At 36.7% G+C, this 25950-nt stretch overlaps 3 protein-coding genes across 4 annotated transcripts; 2 read left to right on the top strand and 1 right to left on the bottom strand.

Annotated features, from left to right (window-relative positions):
• Window positions 1-1294: 1294 nt before the first annotated feature.
• Window positions 1295-14726, top strand: LOC306876539 (coagulation factor XIII A chain-like; the record flags this gene model as incomplete). The annotated part of the gene is made up of 10 exons (XM_079427816.1): window positions 1295-1306; window positions 2200-2377; window positions 2455-2593; window positions 3987-4090; window positions 4199-4287; window positions 7328-7481; window positions 7569-7844; window positions 7934-8094; window positions 11426-11562; window positions 14440-14726. 10 exons carry the CDS (start codon window positions 1295-1297, stop codon window positions 14579-14581), a joined length of 1392 nt encoding a protein of 463 aa, XP_079283942.1. The 3' UTR covers window positions 14582-14726.
• Window positions 14727-15839: 1113 nt separating this feature from the next.
• On the bottom strand, window positions 15840-20646 carry LOC306872278 (uncharacterized protein). The gene is made up of 9 exons (XM_079420776.1): window positions 20579-20646; window positions 20360-20395; window positions 19684-19749; window positions 18904-18963; window positions 18454-18624; window positions 18300-18378; window positions 18104-18216; window positions 16816-17005; window positions 15840-16227 (listed from the first exon to the last, which is right to left on the bottom strand). Exons 2-9 carry the CDS (start codon window positions 20381-20383, stop codon window positions 16097-16099), a joined length of 834 nt encoding a protein of 277 aa, XP_079276902.1. The 5' UTR covers window positions 20384-20395; window positions 20579-20646; the 3' UTR covers window positions 15840-16096.
• A 327-nt stretch (window positions 20647-20973) lies between these two features.
• On the top strand, window positions 20974-25642 carry LOC306872261 (uncharacterized protein). 2 transcript variants are annotated; one of them, XM_079420759.1, is made up of 7 exons: window positions 20974-21108; window positions 21349-21411; window positions 21742-21834; window positions 21990-22082; window positions 22741-22836; window positions 23200-23392; window positions 24053-25642. In XM_079420759.1, exons 3-7 carry the CDS (start codon window positions 21793-21795, stop codon window positions 25393-25395), a joined length of 1767 nt encoding a protein of 588 aa, XP_079276885.1. In that variant the 5' UTR covers window positions 20974-21108; window positions 21349-21411; window positions 21742-21792; the 3' UTR covers window positions 25396-25642. The 2 variants fall into 2 exon arrangements, with proteins under 2 accessions (XP_079276885.1, XP_079276884.1); XM_079420758.1 differs by having other exon boundaries at window positions 23200-25642.
• Window positions 25643-25950: the final 308 nt, after the last annotated feature.

Raw genomic sequence — 25950 nt, forward strand, 5'->3', positions numbered from 1 at the left:
CTAGAATGTTACTAACAACATATTTCTGCCTCATCATTTGACCAAAATCAGAAGTGATTACAAACACTCAGTAGTGGCTGATAGTGACATTCAAGCGAAGTGTTGTATTAATCTCATTAATTGTTATGTGTAGCTTGAAGCTCATTGTAATTTCTTCATAAAGCATATACGATTATATATCATTATGTATTTTATCAAATCACAACTGTTTAATTTTCCAAAAATATTTTTAATTATAGTAATATAATGTAGCACATGCTGATCAGAGGGATGTGGGTGGGATGTAATGCCAGAGTAAAGTACAGCCACAACTTACACAACAGTGTTCAGATCATCTTTTTTCCTGACAAAATCAATATAATGCAATATTTCTATCTGCTGAATGTAAGCTTTTCCATATTCCAAGCTTTCCTGCTGCACTGGGGACATCACATGCATGTGTGAGTCGTGAAAATTATGAAAATAAATCTAGGAATTATTTGATTGTTGGATTTTAAAACAGTGGGGTTGAGGCATCAAAAGTAACTAACTAAGCTATTTAATGGATGGTAACAGTAATATTATTACTGAAATCTTATTAGTAACACTAGTTACTGCAAAAAGTATTATTATTAAAGTAACTAAGTTATTAGTGACTAGTTACTGCCCAACACTGATAACTAATAACTGTTTATAACTGTTTATAAATCTTCTAGATCTCAAGACAAGTTGGTTTTTGTTGAAGTTCATTTGAACGTGATGAGGTAGTCTGGATAAGCCTGGCAGTCGTGGAAAACCACAAACATGGAGGGATTCTGCTCATTATCCACCACACTGTCATAATAGAGGTCAGGTGTCACACGAACAGGGGGTGTCCTCATGGTCGACTGACCCAGAGCGTAATAACCCGTGAGCACATGAGCCACAAACATGAGCTGAGTCCCGTCTGCTGCAGGAACTGCATAGATAGGATTGGCAGAGTAGCTGGCGTTCACAGCGAAGTACGTCCCATGACCGTAGACGGTGGCTGAGAAAGGTATAAAAGTCATCAGTATCAATTAGTCTGCAAACTGAACAATTAACAAGACCATCAGTAGCTGACTGGGAATATATTAGACTGTTAAACTATAAAGAGGAAGTTTCTCCAATGGAATAAAGATATTGTTCACCCAAAAATTACAATTCTGTCATCACTTGCTGTTGGGTTTGTTACTCCTACAGTTATTGCATGACTTCAGAAGACTGGGAGTGAGTCAGATGAACTTTACTTTATGATGCTTTTTTTAAATTTTTGGACTTGATAGTCATAGTCACTATGAATCAAGCTGTTAGCAAACAGTTTGGAACAAATTGCCAAACATCAGCTTTGGCGATATATATTGGTCACAAACAAATATTGACAGAATTTCCATTTTTAGGCGGACTATTAATTTAATCAACCTTAAAAAGCAGTTACCATTTTGCCCAGCAAAATTGCGATTAAAGTTTGACTTCATGATTAATGAGCAGGACGCCTCTGACGTGCCATGATAAAGGATCTTCTATCCTGCTTCCACACGGGGATCATTTCTGTTCTCCAGCTCTATTTTACGCCCCTCATATAAGCGTCGAAGATTCATGTTCTGGATGCGCTGGATCTGTTGAAATACATTTGCACTCAAACAGCCATTTACAAATAAATTTGATGGACTTCACATTCACATCTGTTGTTCTTCATAAAAGCAAATAAAGACTATACTGCCATACAAAATCATAACATGGTACAATAACTAGATCAACACTTTCAAAAGGTTAAAAACAAAACAAAATTGAACAGTAGGTGCTTTTAGTGCAGTCCTATAATAAGCCCTTGTTGTAGACTAACTCTAATCCTAGATATAAATTAACACATTATGTAGCTAGTTCTTTAAAATCTTTTTTTGAATGTCTTTAGATGATGTTAGGTGTCAAACCTTGATTACTGTTTTTCTGACAGTCGTCTTAAAGTCTTTCTTCACAGTCTTGTACTCCGTGGATGACTGATCTAGGTCAATCACCTTTAATATAACTTTTGAATATTGTTTATTTGTGCACAAAATTGAAGTGTTTAATTCTAAAAACACATAGCTTATTGAATTTTTCACATGATGTTATAGCATGTGTGCTGTTGGTGAAACAACACATCTTTTCCAGCTTTCATAAACCTGTTGTTGACTTCACCTCTGCCCTGTTTCCTAACAGCTGAACTCACGTGATGATGATGGTGTGTTGGTGGGGAACTGGAGTGGTGATTACACATATGGTGTCCCGCCAACGTCCTGGACCGGCAGCGTGGAGATCCTCCTGGACTACGCCAGCAGCAGGGGAACACCCGTCTGCTACGCCCAGTGCTGGGTCTATGCCGCTGTCTTCAACACCTGTGAGAACCAGAACAAGACATTCATTAATACGTCACATGATCAGAGTCTATAGGATTTTACTTCTCCTTCCCCACAGTGTTGCGTTGCCTCGGGATCCCCGGCAGGGTTGTGACAAACTTCTTCTCTGCCCATGACAATGACGGCAACCTTAAGATGGACATCATCCTGGATGAAAATGGAAAACTGGACCGGAACCGCACCAAGGACTCCATCTGGTTTGTGATCTTTTATGGAAAGATTTTATTTTTTAATAAATTAGACAGAATAGAATAGAATAGAATAGAATAGAATAGAATAGAATAGAATAGAATAGAATAGAATAGATAATAATTGGTCAGGTGATGGCGAAAAAGATGTCTTTAGATGTTTATATTATGATTGTGATTGTGAGATGGTTCTCAGGTGCAAGCGTGATCAGTGTGAACAGCTGTGTGTAGTCAGTGCAATGTATGATGGGAAATGAAGTCCAATGTGCTGTGTAGTGTGAAAGTCCATGTGGTAAGCGGGTGACCTCTGGTGGTGAACAAATGGAAGTTGCACGGACCAGATTCGTGACACCTTTCATTGAATTAAAAAAGTGAAAGTGGGGGAAAATCTATAAAAAAAATAAATAAATAAATGATTTTCTCAAATACGCGTTGGACACAAATATTGGCACCCCTAGAAATTCTTATGAGTAAAATATCTCTGAAGTATATTCCCATTCATATTCACAATTTTGAGCACTCCAGGGTGATTATGAACATGAAATTATCCAGCCATGGCTTCCTGTTTCACAGAAATATAAATGGGAGGAAAAACAAAGTCCAAATTCCCTTCATCATCCATCACAATGAGAAAAACCAAAGAATATATTTCTGATGTGCAGAAAATTCTGATGTGCAAGATAATTGAGCTTCACAAATTAGTGAAGTGGCTTTAAGAAAAGAGCTAGAGCAGTGAAAATTCCCATTTCCACCATCAGGGCAATAATTAAGAATTTCCAATCAACAGAAAATGTTATGAATCTGCCAGGACGTGTGTCTATATCGTCCTAATGCACGGTGAGGAGGAGAGTTTGAGTGGCTAAAGACTGGAGAATTGCAGAAAATAGTTGAGTCTCGGGGTCAGAAAACCTTAAAAAAATTTTTTTTAAACAGCACCTATATCAGCACATGTTGTTTGGGAGGGATTCAAGAAAAATTCCCCTAGCTTATCCAAAAACAAACTCCAGTATATTCAGTTTTCAGACACGACTAGAACTTCAAAGGAGACTGGCTTCTATGGTCAGATGAAACAAAAAAAAATAGCTTTTTAGCAGCAAACACTCAAGATGGGGTTGGTAAATATAGGGATAAAAAGTACCCCATGTGTACAATGAAATATACTGCTGTATTTTTTATGTTGTGGGCCTATATTTCTGCTGGAGGTCCTGGACATCTTGTTTAGACACATGGCATCATGGATTCTATCAAATACCAACAGATAAAAAATCAATAAGTGACTGACTCTGTTAATTCTTATAATGGGCCATGTTTGGATCTTCCAACCGGACAATAATTCAAAACACAATCCTCAAAAACAACACAAGCTTCCATAGTTGATGAATTGCTCTATCTTCATCTGCAGGAATTATCATTGCTGGAACGAGTGCTTCATGACGAGGTCTGATCTGCCTCCTGGCTTCGGAGGATGGCAGGTTGTAGATGCTACACCACAGGAGACGAGCGATGGTAGGACAAGCGCATGAACGCACACACACACACACACACACACACACACACACACACACAGAGTATCTTTGCTGTTCTGTGATGTTACTGAGGCTGGTCTTCTGTCAGGTATGTTCAGGTGTGGACCTGCATCAGTAGCTGCCGTAAAACACGGCCAGATCTGCTACCCGTTTGATGCCCCTTTCGTGTTTGCTGAGGTAAAAAAGAAAAGAAAAATAATGTCTTTGAGCTTTTAATCCTCAGAGTTAAAACAATACAGTTTTTAGTAAATGTTAAAATTTAAAATGACATACAAGAAGACATGATAACATGGTTAGGGGGAACTAATTTTCTACAAATTGACTACTACAACAACAAAACCACCGACAATAATAATAGATACGGGCTACATTTGATCCAAAATATGCTTTGTTTTGTTGCTACGGTATGTTGTGTAATATAATTTTAGAAAGTTACAGTATTTCTAACACAAAAATAAATTACTATTAATAATAATAATAATATTTATTAATTATAATGATAATAATAATATTGCTGTTGTTATCACTGTTATTGATAATAATAATGTCACGAATCCGGGCCCTGCGCTTCTCCCTGTCGCCATCAGAGGTCACCATCCCCCTTCCTCCCAGACTCACCTCACGTAATCACGTACACCTGCCACATCACGTACACCTGTCACATTACACACACCTGTTACACTCATGACACCCGCAGCTGTTCCCCATTGACACAGACTATTTAATCTCCCCTCTCCCACCACTCTGCCTGGTTGCGTTATTGTTATTCAGTTTTGTTATGTGTAATACTGTTTCGAGTGTTTGCTCTGGGCTGGGATACACGCACCTCGTTGCCGTTTTGGTATCCCAGTCGTTTTCTGTTTTGGTTTTTGTGCCGTGTTGGCCTTTCTGTTTGTTTGATTTAAAGTAGTCCTTACCTGCACTTGGACCCTGACCTCGTCTTTTCACGGCGTACCGTGACAGAACGCAACCAGCAAAGATGGGTCCAGCAGGGAGGTTCCTCCACATCCGCCAGGGAGACCGGAGCATGGAGGATAATGCCAGGGACTTCATTAGAGGAGCTCGTCAGTCGGCGACGGAGAAGACCTGCCTCATGGTCTTCTTCTGGAGAGGCCTGGCTGAGCCCTTCAAGTCCCTGGTACCATACTGGGACCCCGGGGAGTCGCTGGAGGACTACATCAACCTGGCTCTACAGGTGAGCGGCTCAGCCTTCAGGTTGGAGTTAGCTGCGGAGCCCGTTCACAGTTCTCCCAAGGCGGCGATCCGGGGGGCGGCGGCGGCCGCGCCCAGTGCCTCGCGCCCGCTTCCGGAGCATCCTGGTCTGATGCGCAGCGTGCGGGAACCCTCGCTGATGTCGGTGCGAGCGGTGTTGGCTGCTCACACTCCTACCGAGACAGCTGTGCTCGCTCACGTTCCTCCCGAGACAGCTGTGCTCGCTCACGTTCCTCCCGAGACAGCTGTGCTCGCTCACGTTCCTCCCGAGACAGCTGTGCTCGCTCACGTTCCTCCCGAGACAGCTGTGCCCGCTCACGTTCCTCCCGAGACAGCTGTGCTCGCTCACGTTCCTCCCGAGACAGCTGTGCTCGCTCACGTTCCTCCCGAGACAGCTGTGCCCGCTCACGTTCCTCCCGAGACAGCGGTGTTCGCTCACGAAGCCCCCGAGAGAGCGGTGTTCGCTCACGAGGCTCCCGAGAGAGCGGTGTTCGCTCACGAAGCCCCCGAGACAGCGGTGCCCGCCCACGTTCCTCCCGAGAGAGCGGTGTTCGCTCACGAAGCCCCCGAGAGAGCGGTGTTCGCTCACGAGGCTCCCAAGGCTGTGGAGCTCACTTCATGCCTTCTCGAAGCGGCGGTGTCCGCTCACGAGCCTCCCAAGGTGGCTGCGTCCGCTCACAGTTCCCTCGAGGCGGCGGTGTCCGCTGATGTTCCCCACCCTGATGTGCCCCCCGAAGCGGTGGAGCCCACCATTGCCCGCTCCAGGGTGGCAGCTCCACACTCACCGCGGTGGTGGCCGCCGGTTCTGCCCTGGGTCTCCATCCCGCCGGCGCTGCCTCAGAGCCCAGGTTCCCTTCCACTACACGGGCCTGGCCCACCATCCCTCTCCCTGGACTTTTGGGGGGGGTTTGGTGGAACGTCTGGAAGCCGTTCCTTAAAGGAGGGGTCATGTCACGAGTCCGGGCCCTGCTCTTCTCCTTGTTGCCACCAGAGGTCACCATCTCCCTTCCTCCCGGACTCACCTCACGTAATCACGTACACCTGTCACATTACACACACCTGTTACACTCATGACACCCGCAGCTGTTCCCCATTGCCACAGACTATTTAGTCTCCCCTCTCCCACCACTCTGCCTGGTTGCGTTATTGTTATTCAGTTTTGGTATGTGTAATGCTGTTTCGAGTGTTTGCTCTGGGCTGGGATACACGCACCTCGTTGCCGTTTTGGTATCCCAGTCATTTTCTGTTTTGTTTTTTGTGCCGTGTTGACCTTTCTGTTTGTTTGATTAAAGTAGTCCTTACCTGCACTTGGACCCTGACCTCGTGACAAATAATAATTCATGGTCACATAAAAGAATACATTTAGTGATAGAAAAAAATAAATAAAAACATTTTTTCCTGAATAATGCAGAAAAGCAAAAGTAGTTATTTTTTGCATTATTTTATTCAAGGCCCAATCGGTAAATAAACACAGGTACAATAAACTCCTTAAAATGATTTTTAGTGTGGCCTACTGAAACCAAAGAGTGCCAAAAGATGTTCTAACATTAACATATACTGGGAGGATATTTATAGAGATCAAAGTATTATCTTTTATTATGTAAATTATCCAAATATGTATTTTCAGGTGCTATTTTTGAACATCAGTGAGATAAAACTTCAGGAAGTAGCAGAGGAAAGCTCTGAGATCCAGAACACATCCAAATTTCAGAGGAAAAAAGGTCCGAGACTATAGGATTGCAACCTTGAAAACTCATCATTGCAACCCAAAATCCAAAATTCACTCCAAAACGATAAACAATATACATCATGATATGAATGAGTGAAAACAAACTAAGAACAAACAGGAAGAAAAGTAAATGCATCAGTTTTCAAGGTTTGGGTCTTTGAGGATTAAAGACTCAAATATGACAAAATCTGTATAAATAATTAATTTTTTTTCAGTTTATAATTTAAGAGCTATATAAACATTTATACATCTCACTCCTTCTATTTATTTTTGCAGGTGAACAGTGACGTGATTTTTTATCGTAGACAAAAAGATGGCACCCTGGAAGTAGCGAAGGTGAATCCCACTCATGTGGGCCGCATGGTGCTGACCAAAGCTGTGCTGCACGATGGACGTCGAGACATCACTGTGCAATACAAGTTCCCTGAAGGTGAGAGAAGTTGCTGTTGGACATAAAGGGTCACATAAATATCACACAACCAGGATCTGCTTTCATTTGAACCTGTTATTTACTCAGGGAGCCCAGAGGAGCGGCGTGTGCTGGAGAAGGCCGAGGAGTTCGGCTGTCAAAGAGAGAAAGCCACTCTTCCTCAGGGTGATGTGGATGTAGAGATCCCCAATCTGGACGTTCGTGTGGGGGACAACTTTGACGTGACGCTGCAGTTTAAGAATCGCAGCGAGCAGCGCTGCACTGCCGATGTGTACGTCACCGGGACCGTGGTGTATTATACTGGAGTCCCAAGCGCAGAGGTGGTGTTTAAAACTCCCAAAGTCAAACTAGATTCACTGCAGAGTGAGTAAATGATGTTGGTGACAGTGTAAAATATGACGTTGCTGCATCTATATTCATGCATTAAATGCTCCCCCTGCTGGTGACGATAGGTAAGGATGAGAAAGTGCTGGTGCGAGGCGAGGACTACATGCAGAAACTGGTGGAACAGGCAAACATCCACTTCATCGCTACGGGGAAGATTAAAGAGACGGGACAGATCATTACAGCCATGAAAGTTATCACAATGCACAACCCCAAACTCATTGTGAAGGTCAGACTTTATTCATTACTATTACTGTACCTCTGACTTACATTAAAAAAACAGTGTTTCCCAAACTGGGCTTGATGAGGGAACTGAAAAAGCTGATAAATAACAAAAGAAAAGAAAATAAATACTTTAGAAGTAAAAACCTCAAAAAGAGGCTACTTCAAGTAATTATTTTAGGTTAAAGAGCAGGCAAAGAAAGTTTAAACAAATGAAAACCCGTCCTAATATAGTTTATTAATGTTAAAGTTATTATTAAATAACTTACTTTTAAGCTTCAGTATATTATTAGATAAAAAATAATACAATTAATTAATGTTTACTATTGTTAAACTTTAATAACTATAAACATGTTATTAAACATAGTATAAAATTATATTATTTATAGGCAAGGCAAGTTTATTTATATAGCACATTTCATACAGAGTGGTAATTCAAAGTGCTTTACATAAAAGAAATTGAAATAGACATTAAAAATCAATAAAAACATGGAAATAAAAATAATAAAAACAAGGAATTTTAAAATGATATAGAAAATGATTTAAAATAAATTTAAAGAAAATTATTATACCTAAAATTCATTGATTTAGTTACTGCTTTGACATGACTACTGAAACTAAGGTCTGTCTCCAGAATCACCCCAAGATTTCTGACTTGATTTTTAGTTGTTTGACCCCTAGAGTCAAGGTATGCATTCACCTTGAGAACTTCATCTTTGTTTCCAAATGCAACGACTTCAGTTTTCTCCTTGTTTAACTGAAGAAAGTTCTGGCACATCCCATTTATAAAATATGAGTTGGTTTCAAAATATTTTAAGTTTAATTATAATAAACTGCATTAGGAATGTTTAGGTTTCAATGTGTGTGTGTATATATATTAGGGCTGCAACAACTAATCGATAAAATCGATTATTATCGATTATGAAAATCATCGACAACGATTCTCATTATCGATTAATCGGGTCTGCCCACAGTGCACGTCCAACTTCAGCTGGTTAGTCAAATTACGGCACTGAATAATGCATTTCTATGGACAAAATGCATCTAAAAATAGTGGAGGAAACAGAATGAGATTCTGCCGGAGAAGCACGTGATCCAAGCTGCCCAAAACATGATAATTCTTTATTTTAAGCTTTAAGTTAATGCATAAGAGTAATGGCTTGCCCTGTCAGGCGCTTTGACAGATGCGTGTGCGTCCTCAGCGCAAAAACGTTCAGTTTACGGTCATATCCTTATCTATAAATGCCACAAATTCACGCGAGCATTTCCATTTTTGCATAAAGGTCCGTCCTGACAGTCTGTGTTAAGTTTAAAATACCGAATGAGCGCCGGCGCGGCGGACGCGCGCACGCGCGTCAGACGGACAGAACACAGTAGAGAGGGAGACAATTAATAGGCTTTTCAGCGCAAACATATCCATTGTGCTGAATTATCTGTTGTTGAAAGTTAATTTAAGGTTTAAAATAAATAAAAATATTTTATGAGAGTAGGAACTTTAAAGGGATAACAGCGTGTAATTGTCTGTCTGAATATAAACATGAGACGCTCCATAACGGCCTTTTACAGGATAAAGAAATGACGAGGTGACTGTGATCAAAGTAGTTCCTGCAGAACATTACTCTTACCTGTTGGTTAACACTGAGTTTGTGTTTTTATTCCTCTTTATTATTATCTTTATTATTTTAATTTTTAATAGAGGTTTAAACTATATTCAATTTTTACAATGCTTAACAAATTTATGTAAGTTTTTTAACAATGTGTTTATGTAAGGTTTGTGCCACTGCTGCTCTAAAGTAACAGTATTGGTGATAACCAAAATCATTTTTCGGCTTTCTGTACTGGTTAGTACTCCAATATGTGTAAGCTCTTTAGTAAGAGTAGTAGGCTATTTGTAATGCTATAATATCATTATTGCTGTTATCTATGAAAGAAAACCAGAGCACTTATTTTTTTTTTGTATTTTTTATTTGAGTATTTTTTTTTCGCGATACCCAATTGCAGTCAAAAAGTACATAAACAATACCAGCAAGAATGCAAGCTGTTATGAGGACATTTTTTATTATTATGTCCAATAAATAACAATAACATTTTTAAATTTAAACAAATTTTTGACAAATTTCTAAAATATGTTTTCTCTTTATTATGATAAGTGGTCTAATAAATTAAGCACTGTATGTTTTCATAGCATTCAGTTGTCACGTTTGTTTGTAGAACATTGGGCAGAATGTGGAATAGTGTTTTTTTTGGTCAATATTTTTTTAATCCGATTAATCGATTAATTGAAAGAATAATCGGCCAACTAATCGATTATCAAAATAATCGTTAGTTGCAGCCCTAATATATATATATATATATATATATATATATATATATATATATATATATTAGGGGTGGCACGGTACATATATTCGTACCGAACCCTCACGGTACGGACATCTCGGTTCGGTGCATGAGGCCCGTGCGCTCCGGCACGATCACTTCAACTGTTCCTTATACCGGTGGAATCAACTTTAAACACTTATTGTCTTATTAATAATCACTGTATAAAGGTCTGCTTTTATTTGTGTACACTCACAACGAAAACAGATTAGGTATATATAACGTAATAATATTTAGTATTTTCACATCTAGGTGGAAAAAATTGCAATTTGCACTACTGTCTGTTCAAATTTTCAAAAAAGAAACCGAGCATAGTAGATTTTATTTTTCTTTTTATAATTTTTTTTCCTGTTGTACCGAAATCGTATCGAACCGTGACCCCCGAACGGAGTACCGAACCGTGACATCTGTGTACCGTGCCACCCCTAATATATATATATAGTGCTGTCAAACGATTAATCGCATCCAAAATAAAAGTTTTTGTTTACATAATATATGTGTGTGTACTGTGTATATTTATTATGTTTCTATAAACACACACACATGCAGTTTATATTTAAGAAACATTTGAAGTTTATATATTAAATGTTTATATATGATAAAGTTTATATAAATATAGACATTTACATGTAACTAAATATAAATATATGCTGTATGTATGTGTCTTTTATTATTTATATATATATATATAATATATATATATTTTTTTTCTTGTCAACCAAATCCATTTGATCTTAAATATTTACTTGAAGTTCCCCTGATATTTTAAGAATTTTTCAATATTTTTTTTAGGCTGAGAACACACATATTCGCAGGGCAACCCACATACTGACAAAATCTTTCGTTTGAATTGACTGCGAGTTGCTTTTATTAAAAGTGTCTGAATATAAAGGAGTTTGCTGCCCTCTACTAGTAGTTTGACTTCTCTCTCTCGGGTGTTTTTGCCGTCTCTCTTGTAGGTCACTGGTTCTCCAAGAGTGAGTGAGGAAATGTTTGTGTCTGTTGAGTTCACAAACCAGTTTAAGTTCAATCTGGAGAATGTGGATCTGCGTATGGAGGGTCCTGGAATCATGCCCTTGAAACACAAGCAGTACAGGTGAATGCCGTCAGACTGATGCTATTACACTGAAACGTTCTACTACAGTATATTTGCTATTATAGAAATTAAGACTTGATGTCGGACAAAAATATTATGAAACGTTTGTTCTTTTCAAATTTAGAGCAGTCAAATTCCAATAATAATCAAGTGCATTTTTAGGAAGAACAGTGTGCATTCTTTCTTTAAAAAAGCTTTTAAAATAATATATACAATATATTTCCTTTATATATTACTATTTTATATATCTGTAAACTTTATATACTACTACTTATATTACTATTTAAGAGTTGTTATTACAGTTTTTTTGGATTGCTTAAGCACAATTTTCAAAACAGGGCCCGTGTTTTCAAAACACTACACACAATTAGCACAACCACACACCCAATTAGCAAAACGCTACAGATCCTTTGCATAATTAAACACTCTTGTAAAAACTATACACTTCTGTTTAAAAACCACACTTTGTTACCATATGAAACACACGTTTCACATTTTACTATGCTCTGTTTGCACGAGTTACACTCTGCTGTGATAAACCTAAAACACTTTTAGCACTTCTACTTCCCTATGATTAGAGTAGGCTACCATCAAAGTACAAATATAAAGTAAATCCACCAAACACTACACAAGACCAATGTTGCAGACTGAAGAAACTCATTTATTTCTCAACACGCCCAAAATGTTGACATGGAGATTCATAATACTGTAACAAAATGTCACTTTACGTATTGTACTGTAAGTTTACTGTTACAAAAAAAAAAAAAAAAAAAAAAATAGCCATTGTCTCTTCGCCTAGCTGGATCTGGCCAGAGAATTTCATCAACATCGCAGGCAATGTTGTCATTAGCAAGACACCTTGGAAAGAAACGTCTTGAATGACGAATCCATCCTTGCATTGCTGCTACCTCCATCTGGTCACAGGCCTCCTCCATGGCTTGGATGAGGGGTACCTCAGCCTGGAGACGGAGATCATATACCTTCCACCGCCATGCCGAGAAAAACTCTTCTATGGGTTGAGGAATGGAGAGTATGGTGGAAGATATAGGACGGTGAAATGTGGATGTTGCTGAAACCAGTTCTGAACCAGAGCAGAGCGGTGGAAAAACACATTGTCCCAGACAACAAATGTATTGCATATGATTGATTTGATGCGGTTATGTTGTGCAATTGGTCCAAGAATGTAAGTATGAGTGCTGTGTTGTAAGGGCCCATATGGGCATGGCGGTGGAGGACCCCATTCTGTGTAATGGCTGCACAGAGTGTTATATTACCCCCAAGTTGCCCTGGGACATTGACTATAGCCCTGTGGCCAATGATGTTTCTTCCCCTCCTTCGTGTTCTCGTCAGGTTGAACCCAGCCTCATCTACGTAAATGAACTCATGATGGATCTCCTCTCCCTCCATTCGTAAAACTCACTGAAGAACAGTGTCAGGCAAAATTGTGTAGTTCAGTGTAGATCTAGTATACATATTACAGTATAGTAAAAGATTATGAGACAGTATGCAAGATCACACTGCTAAAGTGAATACATACCTCTGCATAATCATGCCGCAGTCGTTTCACCCTTTCGGAATTGCGCTCGAAAGGCACTCGATAAATTTGCTTCATTTGAATGTTTTTTTTTTTAGGATGCGTGCCAGTGTTGATGTTGAGACCTGATGGATATCGTTGAAACTGGCATGGTTATTGACAATGTTAGCTTGGAGCTGATTGAGTGTTATAGCATTGTTGGCCCAAACCATGTTTACTATCTCCCTCTCTTGCTGTTCTGTGAACATAGGAGGCCTTCCCCCTTGTCGTTCCTGACCCTCAATCCTATGTAGAAAAAAAAAAACAGTATACAATAGTACAGTAATTTCACAGGAAAAGGTAACAGAAGTGCTGATACTGCGTAGAATACAGTACTGTAAGCAGTTACTGAAACCGTGCAGATGTTTTTGATATGGGGATATTTTTACAATACCTATTTTCCAGTCGAAATGTTCTTATCACACTTGCCACTGTGTATCGGCTTAGATGTGGCTGTACTCGCAGTCCAGCCTCCCTCAGCGTCAGGCCGTGGTTGACAACGTGGTCAACCAGTGTTGCGCGGATCTCATTTGTCAGGTTCGGTCCTCTTTGAGCACCTTCTTGTCTTCCTCTTCCTCTTCCTCTACCTCTACCTCCAGCATGGCCTCCATCTCTTCCTCTTCCTCTGTTGATTCCTCTTCCTCCCTCCTCCTTCTCGTCCTCCTCCTCGTCGTCTTACTCTTTCTCTGACTCTTTCCATTGTGCTTGAAGACCGATGAACTCACCTGCTGCTTTTTATAGTGCTTATACACCTGATTGGTGTGTCTACAATTAAGCAAACAAGTGTTTGCACACCTGATGACTGTGTTGAACCAATTGGTTGGACGGTGCAGTGATTTGACAGTCAGTGCTTTGGTATTGCAAGGAAGTGACTTCATGATATATTTTTGTGTGTAATGTATGTTAAGTGTGTTTAGTATTTTGCAAATCACTGTGTGTAGAGTTTTGCAACAAGTGTGAGGTTGACAATGTGCTTATAGTTGTGCAAATATGGGCTGATGTTTTGCTTCTTGAGTGTAAGGTTTTGCTAATAGTGTACTACTTTTAATTTTAGTGTGTAAGCAATCCAAAAAAAACTGTATGTGATATTAACATGCTTTTGGTGAGATTCACCCTTCTTAATAGCAACACCAAGGTCATGGGATCGATTCCCATGAACTGCATTTATCAATCAAATGTGTACAGTATCTTGAATGCAGTGCAAGTTTCCTTGGATAAAAGCATCTGTCATATGTATGAATGAAAGTCTGTTCTACATGATTTCTGATGTGTGTGTGTGTGTGTGTGTGTGTGGTGTTTTCCAGTCTGATTGCTCCAGGCACCTCTATAACGTGGATGGAGACATTCAGTCCCAGACGGGCCGGCTCTACTAAACTGATAGCCAGTCTAGACTGCGCTGCTCTCAGACAGGTGTATGGAGAGTCTGACCTCACCGTCCAGCAATAAACCACAGAGAATGAAGCTGAGAAACAGATCGCTGTAGTCTTTGACCAAAGAGAAATACTATGTAAACTCCAGCACAGCAGCATGTACTCTATAAACATACTGAAGCATGTGACCAGTGCATTATATTGATTTATCAAAAATAATTCCAATTAATACTTTACCCTATCCATGTTTTCACTTGTGTAATGATTCTGTCCCTTGTGAAAAAATAGTGCACTTAAGTGTACTTTTATGAAGTGCACTTATTACATAAATAATATACTTTAAATATATACACTTAAGTGTGAATTAAATGCAATCTTTTCGGCGCACTTAATGCACATTAAGTGTAATTAATTTCAAATATATCATATATTAAGTTGAAATTAAATGTAATAAGTTGCCATTAAGAGTGATTTTTTGGAACAACTTAATTGGTACTTTATTACAACTTTATATCTACTTTCTTAATTGCTTCTAGTGTTTTTAAAATATACTTAAAGTGCACTACACAATATAATGACACGCAATTAATGTGATTTAAATTATACTTTAATGTCAGTTTTCAATACACTTAAGTGTGAATTAAATGCAATCTTTTCGCCGCACTCAATGCACATTAACTGTAATTAATTTCAAATATATCATATATTAAGTTGAAATAAATGCAATAAGTTGACATTAAGAGTGATTTTTTGGAACAACTTAAATGGGACTTTAATACAACTTTATATCTAATTTCATAATTGTTTCTAGTGTATTTACAATATACTTGAAGTGTACTACACAATATAATGATGGGCAATTAATGTGATTTAAATTATACTTTGATGTCAGTCAACAATACACTTAAGTGTGAATTAAATGCAATGTTTTCGGTGCACTGAATGCACATTAAGTGTAATTTATTTCAAATATATCACATATTAAGTTGAAATAAAAACCAATTGAACCAAGTTGACATTAAGAGTGTTTTTTTGCAACAACTAAAGTGGGTCTTTAATACAACTTTATATCTACTTTCATAATTGCTTCTAGTGTTTATAAAATATACTTAAAGTGCACTGTTCAATCTACTGACAAGCAATTAATATGAAATAAAATATAAGTTAATGTATATTAACTTAATTATTAATTAAATATAATGTTTCAAACACAAATACATATTTGCAAAATAAATTCAAATATATTAAATTAAATGCAATCAAAACCACAATGCTTACACTGACAATAAAACAGTTTGGTATTCAAATAATTATGATTCAAATGTTTTGTTTTTCAAAAGTACATTTAATGAATGAATAATGAGTTGTATATGTTGAAACAAACATAAATAAATTAGAAGAAAAACAATGATGAGAAAACTTTTAGTTTAATATTGTAAAATTAGAATCAAACAAGTATCAATATTGCATAATTAAATACCTTAGAAAAAAATAAACTCAAAAAAGTTATCATTTTTTAACATTTTAACAGACAACAAAAAAGAACTGCATGAACAAACCCTTTGGTAGATCAATTCAGTCTAATGGTAATTTAATTCTTATCGCCTTTAAAGACACCACTTTCCTGCATTTTTTTTGCATAACTCTCATTGTTGCACTTCTGTCGAAGTACAGCCCTGACTTGAGAAGGAGTGGTCCCTTCAAAACGAGCAATCACAGCATCTGTGAACACAAAAATAAAAACATAATCACTGTTATCAGAAAAAATATTGTGGGGGCCATGAAAGTTGGGTAAAAATCGTCAAATTCAGGTGGAGGTTTTAACTTTTAATTAAAAAGCTGGCGGTGAAGGAGTTAACATGCTGCATTCAAATAAAATCATTTAAATGCTACCATCACATGAAGCACAATTTTTTCAGGTACCATTTATTCTGTGTAGCTGCCATATGTTTAAATCAAGGAAACAACAAACATACAGAGGTGTCAATTAACGAAGTACACATTTTTCAACATTAACAGTTTAATATAACATTATAATCATTATGGCCTTTAGAAGAATGTTTTTTGAGGAGGTAGGGTAGTGCACTATAAGCCCCTGTGGCGCGGCCTAAGTTTTTGTCCTTAATGGCATTTTTTCCTTACATTACTTTTACACTAAGTATTTTTGAAACCAGTACTTTTACACTTTTACTTGAGTAAAAAGCTAAAAAGTTGATACTTCAACTTCTACAGAAGTCTTTTTAAACCCTAGTATCTATACTTCTACCTGAGTAATGAATGTGAACACTTTTGACACCTCTGCAAACATACCAATGAGCGCATTCACTTTGATGGTGTCCAGTGCTGTTTTGGTGGTTTTTTTGCCAGTTAGACTTGATGTCGCCAGAACATCGTGTCCAAACATGACAACAGCCAGCTCCTGGGTAAATACTGACATTTTGGTCTTTGACAATCTCTCGAATGCCCTTTTTGGAATGATGATTCCTTCACCCAGGGACATCTATTTAGATAACAGTAAAAAACAAAACAATTGTATCAGAAGTGTGTGTGCGCGCATCGATGACATTAACAGTGGCTATATTATACTGTATATACATTCGCTAAAAAAGAAAAATGCCTTTTTAGGATACTGCAATAAATTAAGGATAATTTGCTAAAAATATTTTAAGTACATTTACATATCTCTTTTTGGTAAAAAAATTAAAGAATGTTTGGCTTTTTCAATGACTTAGAAACAATTAATAAACATGCAACTGTGGAACATTTAAGGGATAGTTCACCCAAAAATGTTAATTCTGTCATGATTTCCTTATTCTCATGTTATTCCAAACCACTCATATCTTCCTTTGTGTTTGGCAGAATTTAAGAAATTTATACAGGTTTGTAACAACTGAAGGCTGAGGAAATCATGAACGAACTTCCATTTTGGGGTGAACTATCCCTTGAAGACACTACCAGTTATAACTTAAAGGTATAGTTCAGCCAAAAATGAAAATGATCCCATGATTTAATCACCCTGAACCCATCCTAGGTATATATGACATTCTTCTTTCAGATTAATACAATCTGAGTTATATACTCTATTGCTGCAAGTCGACTTGTGTATGGCCGGAAGCTAGTTATTTTAGTTGATAAAGTTTTAAATATGGATATTTTTCTTAAACGAACGCATCACTTCACTTCAGAAGGCCTTAATTAACCCTCTGTGGTGCACTTTTATCATGGATAGATGCGCTTTGATGGACATCCAAAAAAATATACATATTGATTCTCACAATATACCTTTGAAGAGCCAGGAGATTTTTTTTTATATAACTGCGATTGTATTCATCTGAAAGAAGAATGCCATATACACCTAGGATGACTTAATCATGTCATCCTAGGTGAGTAAATCATGGGCTAAATTTCATTTTTGGGTGAACTATCCCTGTAAGACGGACCTTTGTACTAACATTTAAAAAGGTAATTTTCTTTTTTATGCTGAGTTTATATTCCTTGTTCATAACATTGTCGATGATGTATTTAACATTTAAGAATGAAGTATGTGTTAATGTTTAATATGTTAACATGAGAAACATATCTGTGCATGTATCCATACCATTTCTGCTGGTGGTGATACAACTTCTCCATGTTGCACTTCTCTCGATGCGGCTGGAGCCACCATCATGCCCACCACTATATCTTTTAGTGTTTTTACCACCTTTGGCAACTCTAGTGATACAAACATGGTTAACATTATATATAACTCCTGTGCTTCATCAACTATAAAACAAATTAAACTTCATCATAAATACCTTTCAATGCATGGAGAATTTCAGTGTCAAGCTTTGGTGTCTCTTTTGATGAGCTATCATCTTCACTTTCTGTTTCAAGCTGTAAGAGAAAAAGATTTCAAGATTGTGTTTAATATAAAATAATTATTTTTATATTATTTATTGCAACACTTACATTTCTGAGTGGTTCCTGCATCGGAGAGGATTCTGCATCAATGGCTGTTGCGTCAGAGTCTGTGTCAGACTCATAAAGTGGTGGGGCCGTGTTAGCATCAGGTACTTTTTGTTTTCTCAGGTCCTCCTTCAGGGCATCAACCATATGAGTGGCTGCCTGTTTTGTTAGGGTCTTAGCACAGGACAGTGTCAAGGTCAAGATTTCAAGACAATCTATCACTACAAAGTAAGAATTTTGTAACTACAATCAACATAAGAATGTCCTTCATCCAGAAATGCAAAAGCTGTCATACTTCTGTGTCCCTTTTTCAAGTTTTAAGTTAAAGCACTATCTACAGCCATTGTATGGAAATGGTTAATCTCTATCATTGTGACATAATCCTGTCATACAAGTCTCTTACATTCGGCTGGTTAAATTAAGTTTAATAATAATCAAAATAATAATAATTACAGCTCTTGTTAAATCTCTCTGTTGCGGTTGCTTTGGGGTTGAATCCGTCAGTTCAAGTGCCTGTAAAAAAGAATAATAATAACATTAAACAAAAAAAAATTATATACACTATAGTAAACAAACAAAAGATTTTAAAAGGATATTGTCTGTCTATTAATCAAAAGAGATGGATTTATTTATATTTTAGTTGACTAGAGAGGTAACAAGTAGCGGTATTAACATTAAGTGATGTGGCATCTGATGCACAGAAGCCAATGGCACATGTTGCTATGCTTAGTGACACCGGATTTCATTGGCATGTGCCACTGACATTTTCACGACACACTGACATGACACCTGAATGACACTGAGTCACAGAAAACCTTTATTTTTACATGATGCTGCATGTTAAATTAAAGTTTTACAGTAACGGATGTGGAACGGGTTACATGTTTAAAACAAATATTAATGACTTTAATGCATTTAATTTAAAATGTCACTAGATTTGGCTATTTATTTAGGATTTAGTGTCACAATTATGTCAGAAAAGCTGCTCATCTGTCAGTCACTAGTGGAGTTGTCACAACATACGGGACATGTTCTGCCACTCAGTGTCATTCAGGTGTCATGTCAGTGGCACATGCCAATGAATTCAGGATGTGTCACTAAGCACAGCAACATGTGCCACTGGCTTCTGTGCTTCAGATGCGACGTCACTTAATGTATCTACAATCAGCAATGCCAGATTGCTTTGGAATAATGTTTTTATTTCAAATTAACTTTATGCACAAATGCACATACCTTTGCTGATTTCTTTGGATTAGCTCGTAATACAGCGGTTTCCATGCGTGAGGTTTTAAAGAGAACCTTTACAATTAGAAGAAGTTAACAAGTTTGTTAATCAGTGTATTTGAATCACACAGTTGGAACACAGTATATGATTACTGAATTACTAGTGCACTTAACATTTATTTAATCACTTCATGACATTTAACATCTGTATGTCTTCCTTGTAAATTGGGATAAAACAAAGTCTGTCTGCACAGTTAAAAATTGTATACTGATTTTTGTTTTATTAATTCATAAAAAAACATTTTGTTAAGCATTATTACAAATATATAGAGTTGTATTGATTTTTTTTCAATACAAAATATTACTACTATAACATCTAAATCCATAAAGGAATTTCTTTTAAGCCTCAGTCAAATTTATTTTATTTTCTACTCCTTTAAGGAAATTATAACGTTACACATTATAAAACAGAAACACAATATAAAGTTCAGCACTCATAAAAAACGTTTTAAATTTAGTAATCAACTGTAACGTTACTTTAGTAGAATATGTTTTTAGCCAAATTCTGAAGTCTTTTCACATTAAATAGTTAACTTACACATAAATAATTAACGTTACACGGATAAATGGGGAGAAGGGGGGTGCATACATATAAACAAATATAATATTAAAGCATTTGACAAACCTTTCCTTTTCTCTGAGTTTTCATCTTCAGTCAATCCTTTAAAAGGGTCACACAATAAATGTCACAAGTTGCTGATCGAGTCGAAGTAACGTTAACGTTAGTTTAAGGAAAATATAGTGTAAATGATGTACAACTCAACAGAAATCGAATAACGGACGTTATTTTCTTTTGCATTCATCGTTTTATCAAAACGTATGTGAATATTTTAGTAATATTTACCTTAAAATGCGTCAGCCAGGATGCAAATGCACAAAAATTGACTCGTTAAAGTTAGCCGTTATGGTGACTCTCAACTGGACCAATTACGTGACATTCGCTCATGCGCCTTCACGTCATTGGCTGGTTTGTATTCAAAATTTGACCGGGAAATTTGGACCAATGTTGCAGAGATAATTAAAGGAGAATTTACAAATCGTTAAGTTAGAAGTCCATTATGAATCGTACAAAAAGGAAGTACAAAACATATATAAGCAACGATGACCCTGAACCAAGGGCAAACAAGTATAGAAAAAAAAAGGTAAGTAATTATTATTATTATTATTATTGTTGTTGATGAAGTTGTAATTTTTTTAGTTCTATTATTTTTACCTTTATAAGGCTAAATGCTTTTACTTAATATTTTAAGAGATAGGCTATAATGTAACTGACACATATCTCATTTAATATGTCAGGTTTCAAATAGAAGGACCTATAAAAATTTCTTAAAAAAAGAGAACATATGTCCAGACCTTTTCTGCGCACAGTCTAAGGTAAGAAATTGTTTATTTTTTATATATGTATATGCCCACTTTTGCTGTTATTGTTGTTTCATAAACATTTTTATGCAATAGGTGCAATGCAAAAGTTACTTTAATTTATAAAATGCAATAAAATGAGTTTATACACACACATGTACATAAACACAAATAAGTTTTAAATTTAACTTACACATGCAATATTAGGTAATCAATGATGTACAATGTAATAATGCTATTTAATTTTTGTCTGAGGTCCTAAATCAGTCACTTCACAATGAGGCTACCCTTACCTCATGTAGAAAGCCAGTGCTACAGGTGAGTATGCTTCCAATTTAAAAAATCCCTGATGTAGTTTAACAAAATTATTTTAAATATCCTCAGATGTCTCACCTTTTGATATGTAATACATGTAAGATTTTGGAATGAGCTTTTGCATTTATTGTCTTAAAAAGACTAAATGGATCCATATCTTTAGTTTAATTTTGTGAAGTTAGATGTGTTGACGTCAGAAGCAATTTAGTATAATCTTTTGGTTGGATTTTTACCCTAAGTGCAGAAGACCACAGGAGAGAAACACAAGCATATTATCAGAGTGGACACCATTATTGACATTTTATATACTATTCCATATATACGATCATACAGACAACCTTACTTGATGCAAGCTATGAGGAGAATTGCTCGCAGATTGATCCTATGCAGGAGCAACCCGAGCCGTTGGAAAGCAACACATCACAGGTAATGTTACACACATGTGATGGACCACATCAGTTTACAATGATATCAAAGCATGTTCAAAGTTGTGAAACATCAACAAAAATCAAATTGTATAAACTTTGCCAAATTTATACATTGCTAATTTTATATACTTTTCCATATATACAATCATACAGACAACCTTACTTGATGCAAGCTATGAGGAGAATTGCTCGCAGATTGATCCTATGCAGGAGCAACCCGAGCCGTTGGAAAGCAACACATCACAGGTAATGTTACACACATGTGATGGACCACATCAGTTTACAGTGACACAAATACACATCAATGCATGTTTAAAGTTGTGAATTATTTACAAAACACACTAGAATAGTAACAGCAGCACATTGCAGATATTGTGACACGATTGTCATTTGTGTGTGTGTATTTGTGTCACTACACTTTTGAGGGACAAATGTCTTTACATATATAGAGAAGTATGATGATAAACAATATTGCAAGCGCATATTACTGGTCATAACCATTTAAAAAGGCTTCTAAATCAACCAAAACATGAATTTAATTAAATAGTGTTTTTCAAGTATCCATTATGGGTACGTTTACTGGTGGATGTTATATAGTGAAACCAACATGTGTGTGTGAGTTCGCATGCATATGTTTTCTTGAAACTGTAAATTCTGTAAATGTCTTCAGTGGCAACTCATGAGTAATTATTTTGGTTTAAAGTACTTTTGTAATGTTCCTTTAATGTACTGAAATACCAAAACAGTCATACGGTTTACTATAAATCAGCAGTGACCACCAGACTGCCATTATTGTCATTAAAAGCTGCTGTGATCTTGTAGATTATGCATAGTATTTCCTAGGTGTTTTTATGTTAATGCAAAAATATAACAGACATTTGTTTTATTTGTTTTTATCATACAGACAACCTTAACTGAGCTTCACTATGAGGAGACCCTGTCTGATGCCACCCAGAGACTACCAGATAGAGTTGTAGAGTTTCAAAGCAGCAAATCACAGGTAAATGCATTGATTATAGAGACACCGTCAAAAAAAAAAAAACACTAAACTATAAATCATATTCTGGATTTGTCTTATTGGCTATTTTAAGATATTGTTTGATCAAATCCATAATTTCTGTAACTATAAATCAAATCAACAAACCATTCTGCCCCACAGCAAAATCAAATTATTAAAATCTGTAAGCCAGAAAAAACAATAACACACACACACACACACATATATATATATATATATATATATATATATATATATATACATTGGTATTTTTTATATGAGATAATTTACCTAAAAATAATTGACTAATGTAATGTATGCTATTAAATATAAACATCACATAACATCTGTGCATGTCCTTTTTAGGAGCCGTATAACGGTGATGACTTGCTGTATCCTGGATCATCTCTTACCAAAGGCCAGAGTTTGCTGCTGTTGATGTCATATGTGTTACGACATAATCTAACAGGAGTTGCCTTAGAACATCTTCTAAAAATTTTTAATGAACATTTTCCAGGATTGGTACCGGAAACCGTATACCTGTTTAACAAATCATATGGTGAGTTTGGTCATTATGAACCTCATTTTTACTGTGTGTCATGTTGTAACTACTTAGGGACAAGAGAGAAAAGCCTGATGCATTGTGCTGTCTGTAAGGCAGCATTTGATGCAGATGCTAATCTGAAAAATGGCTCCTTTTTTCTAGTATTGAGCTTGTCATCACAGCTCAAAGACATTCTTGAAAATCCAAGTTTAACTTTGTCAAGGCACACTACAGCTGAGAAAGATGTAATAAATGACATACAGTGTGGAGCTGAATATAGAAAATTGAGAGAAAATGGGCAATTAGGTGATTGTGACATAAGCTTACTTTGGAATTGTGATGGAATTCCAATTTTCAGAAGCTCAAATTACCAGGTGTGGCCTATTCAGTGTCAGGTAATAGAACTAGGGCCAGCAGACAGAAAAAACAACATCTGTTTGCCATGTATTTGGTTTGGTGAAAAGAAACCTGTCATGTCTGTTCTGCTAACCCCTTTTGTGAATGAGCTGTGTTCTCTTGAGAGGGAAGGGTTAATTTGGAAAGACTCCAAAAATGTAGAGCATATTTCCAAGGTGTATGCACTAATATGTAGCTCTGACTCAGTTGCCCGCCCACTCCTAAGAAACACAAAACAATTCAATGGACAATATGGGTGTGATTTCTGTTATCATATAGGTGGAGGTCCTTATCCATATAGAAGACCAGAGCCTCTTCTCCGATCTGAAACAGAACATTATGACCATGCTATGGCAGCTACCGTACAACTGCCAGTCAAGGGTGTAAAAGGCCCAACGGAATTGATGAGATTAGAAAAGTTTCAGATAATTAATGGTTTTGTACCAGAATATCAGCACAGTGTTTGTCTTGGTGTCACTCGACAACTGGCAACTCTGTGGCTGGACTCCAACAATCACAACAAAGAGTGGTACATAGGCACGAAAGCAGACATAATTGACCAAGAACTGCTGGCTATAAAACCTCCGGTAGAGATAACAAGAACACCCAGGTCAATACAAGACAGGAAATACTGGAAAGCATCAGAATGGCGGTCATTTCTTCTTTTTTATTCTTTGCCTATTCTAAATGGTGTTCTAAAGAAGAAGTTTTGGAACCACCTGTTTCTTTTAGTTTTTGCTTTGCATATACTTCTTCAACAGCAGGTGAAACTCTGTGAAGTCAGTGTAGCAGAAATAGCACTGAAAAAATTTGTGATTCAGTTTGAGGTGCTGTATGGTATTAAGAATGTGTCATTCAATGTACACCTGTTGACACACCTTGCAGACAGTGTTAAGAACTGGGGTCCCTTGTGGGCAACATCAACGTTTTCATTTGAGTCTTTTAATGGTAATTTATTAAAGTACTTCAATGGGACTACTCATGTCCCTGGTCAAATAGTGAAGACATTCCTTAGATGGAAGAGTCTGCGAAAAAGGGTGGACAAATGTTTGGTCAACACAGACGATAAACTAAAAGACCTCTTCTCCCAACTGCAAAATAGTAATTCCATGAGTTGTAAAGTGAAAAATCTGACTGGAAATGTCACTGTGTTTGGTCCTCATTCTGACACTGTAAGTCCATCACACGTCTTTGCCATAGAAGAATTGAATGGTGGTATAGTTTGTAACTGTACATCCTACACTCGTTTCATAATCGGTGAGGCACTGTATCATGCAGAAGCTAACAGCAGATTAAAGAAAAGAAATAATTCTATTGCAGAATTAAGAGATGGGACATTGTGTAAAGTCTTGAGCTTAGTTTCTTATGAAACTGTCACCAGTGCTTCAGACAGTGATGGTGGAAAAAAATGCTGTGTAGTCGTGCAGAATCTTGTGAAGTCAAAAAGACCATTGTGTAGGGACATTCAATTGAATATCTCATCCAAGTTTGTGTATGAGGTGTCTGAAAACAGTTATGTGTATGCTGTGAACACTGACTCATTTAAAAGAAAATGTGTAATGGTAAAATTACAGGACTGCACATTTGTCATACCTCTCCCAAATAATGTAGAAAGGGACTGAGGGGTTTGTAGAGTACAGCTGAATTGGGTGAGAATACCATACAACTAGATTTAAATTACACAATCAGAAACATGTTTTTCGTGAAAAAGAAGACTTAAGCTAAATGGTTTCTTTGACTGAATAGAAATGTTATAACAATCCTTTGTAAAATTGTGCTGTATATACTCAATGTAACTAATAAAGGAATACGTGTATTATAACACATGTAAGTACTGAGATCATTAAAATAAATTACATATCAACCAGCTATGCCGTGTGCTTTATGATTTAGAAATGATTTTCTTTACAGATATACAACACATTGTGTTGTTAGACTCTGTGAGTTCACAAAACTTGACTCATTCACCTAACTAAAAGTCAATCATTTTTATAGTCTTGTCTAATTTAAATTAAATGTATTTTAACTGAATTTAATGTAAATTAATTTTGTTTGATTTGTTTAAATTTGCTCGCAATTAATGCAATTAAATGTGTGTTTAATTGACTAAGAACAAAATGCATATTAAAAGTATTCTGTACACAGATGTAAAGTACAATACATTAATATAAAGAACT

The sequence above is a fragment of the Barbus barbus genome (assembly GCF_936440315.1).
Source record: "Barbus barbus genome assembly, chromosome: 1".
NCBI lineage: Eukaryota > Metazoa > Chordata > Actinopteri > Cypriniformes > Cyprinidae > Barbus > Barbus barbus.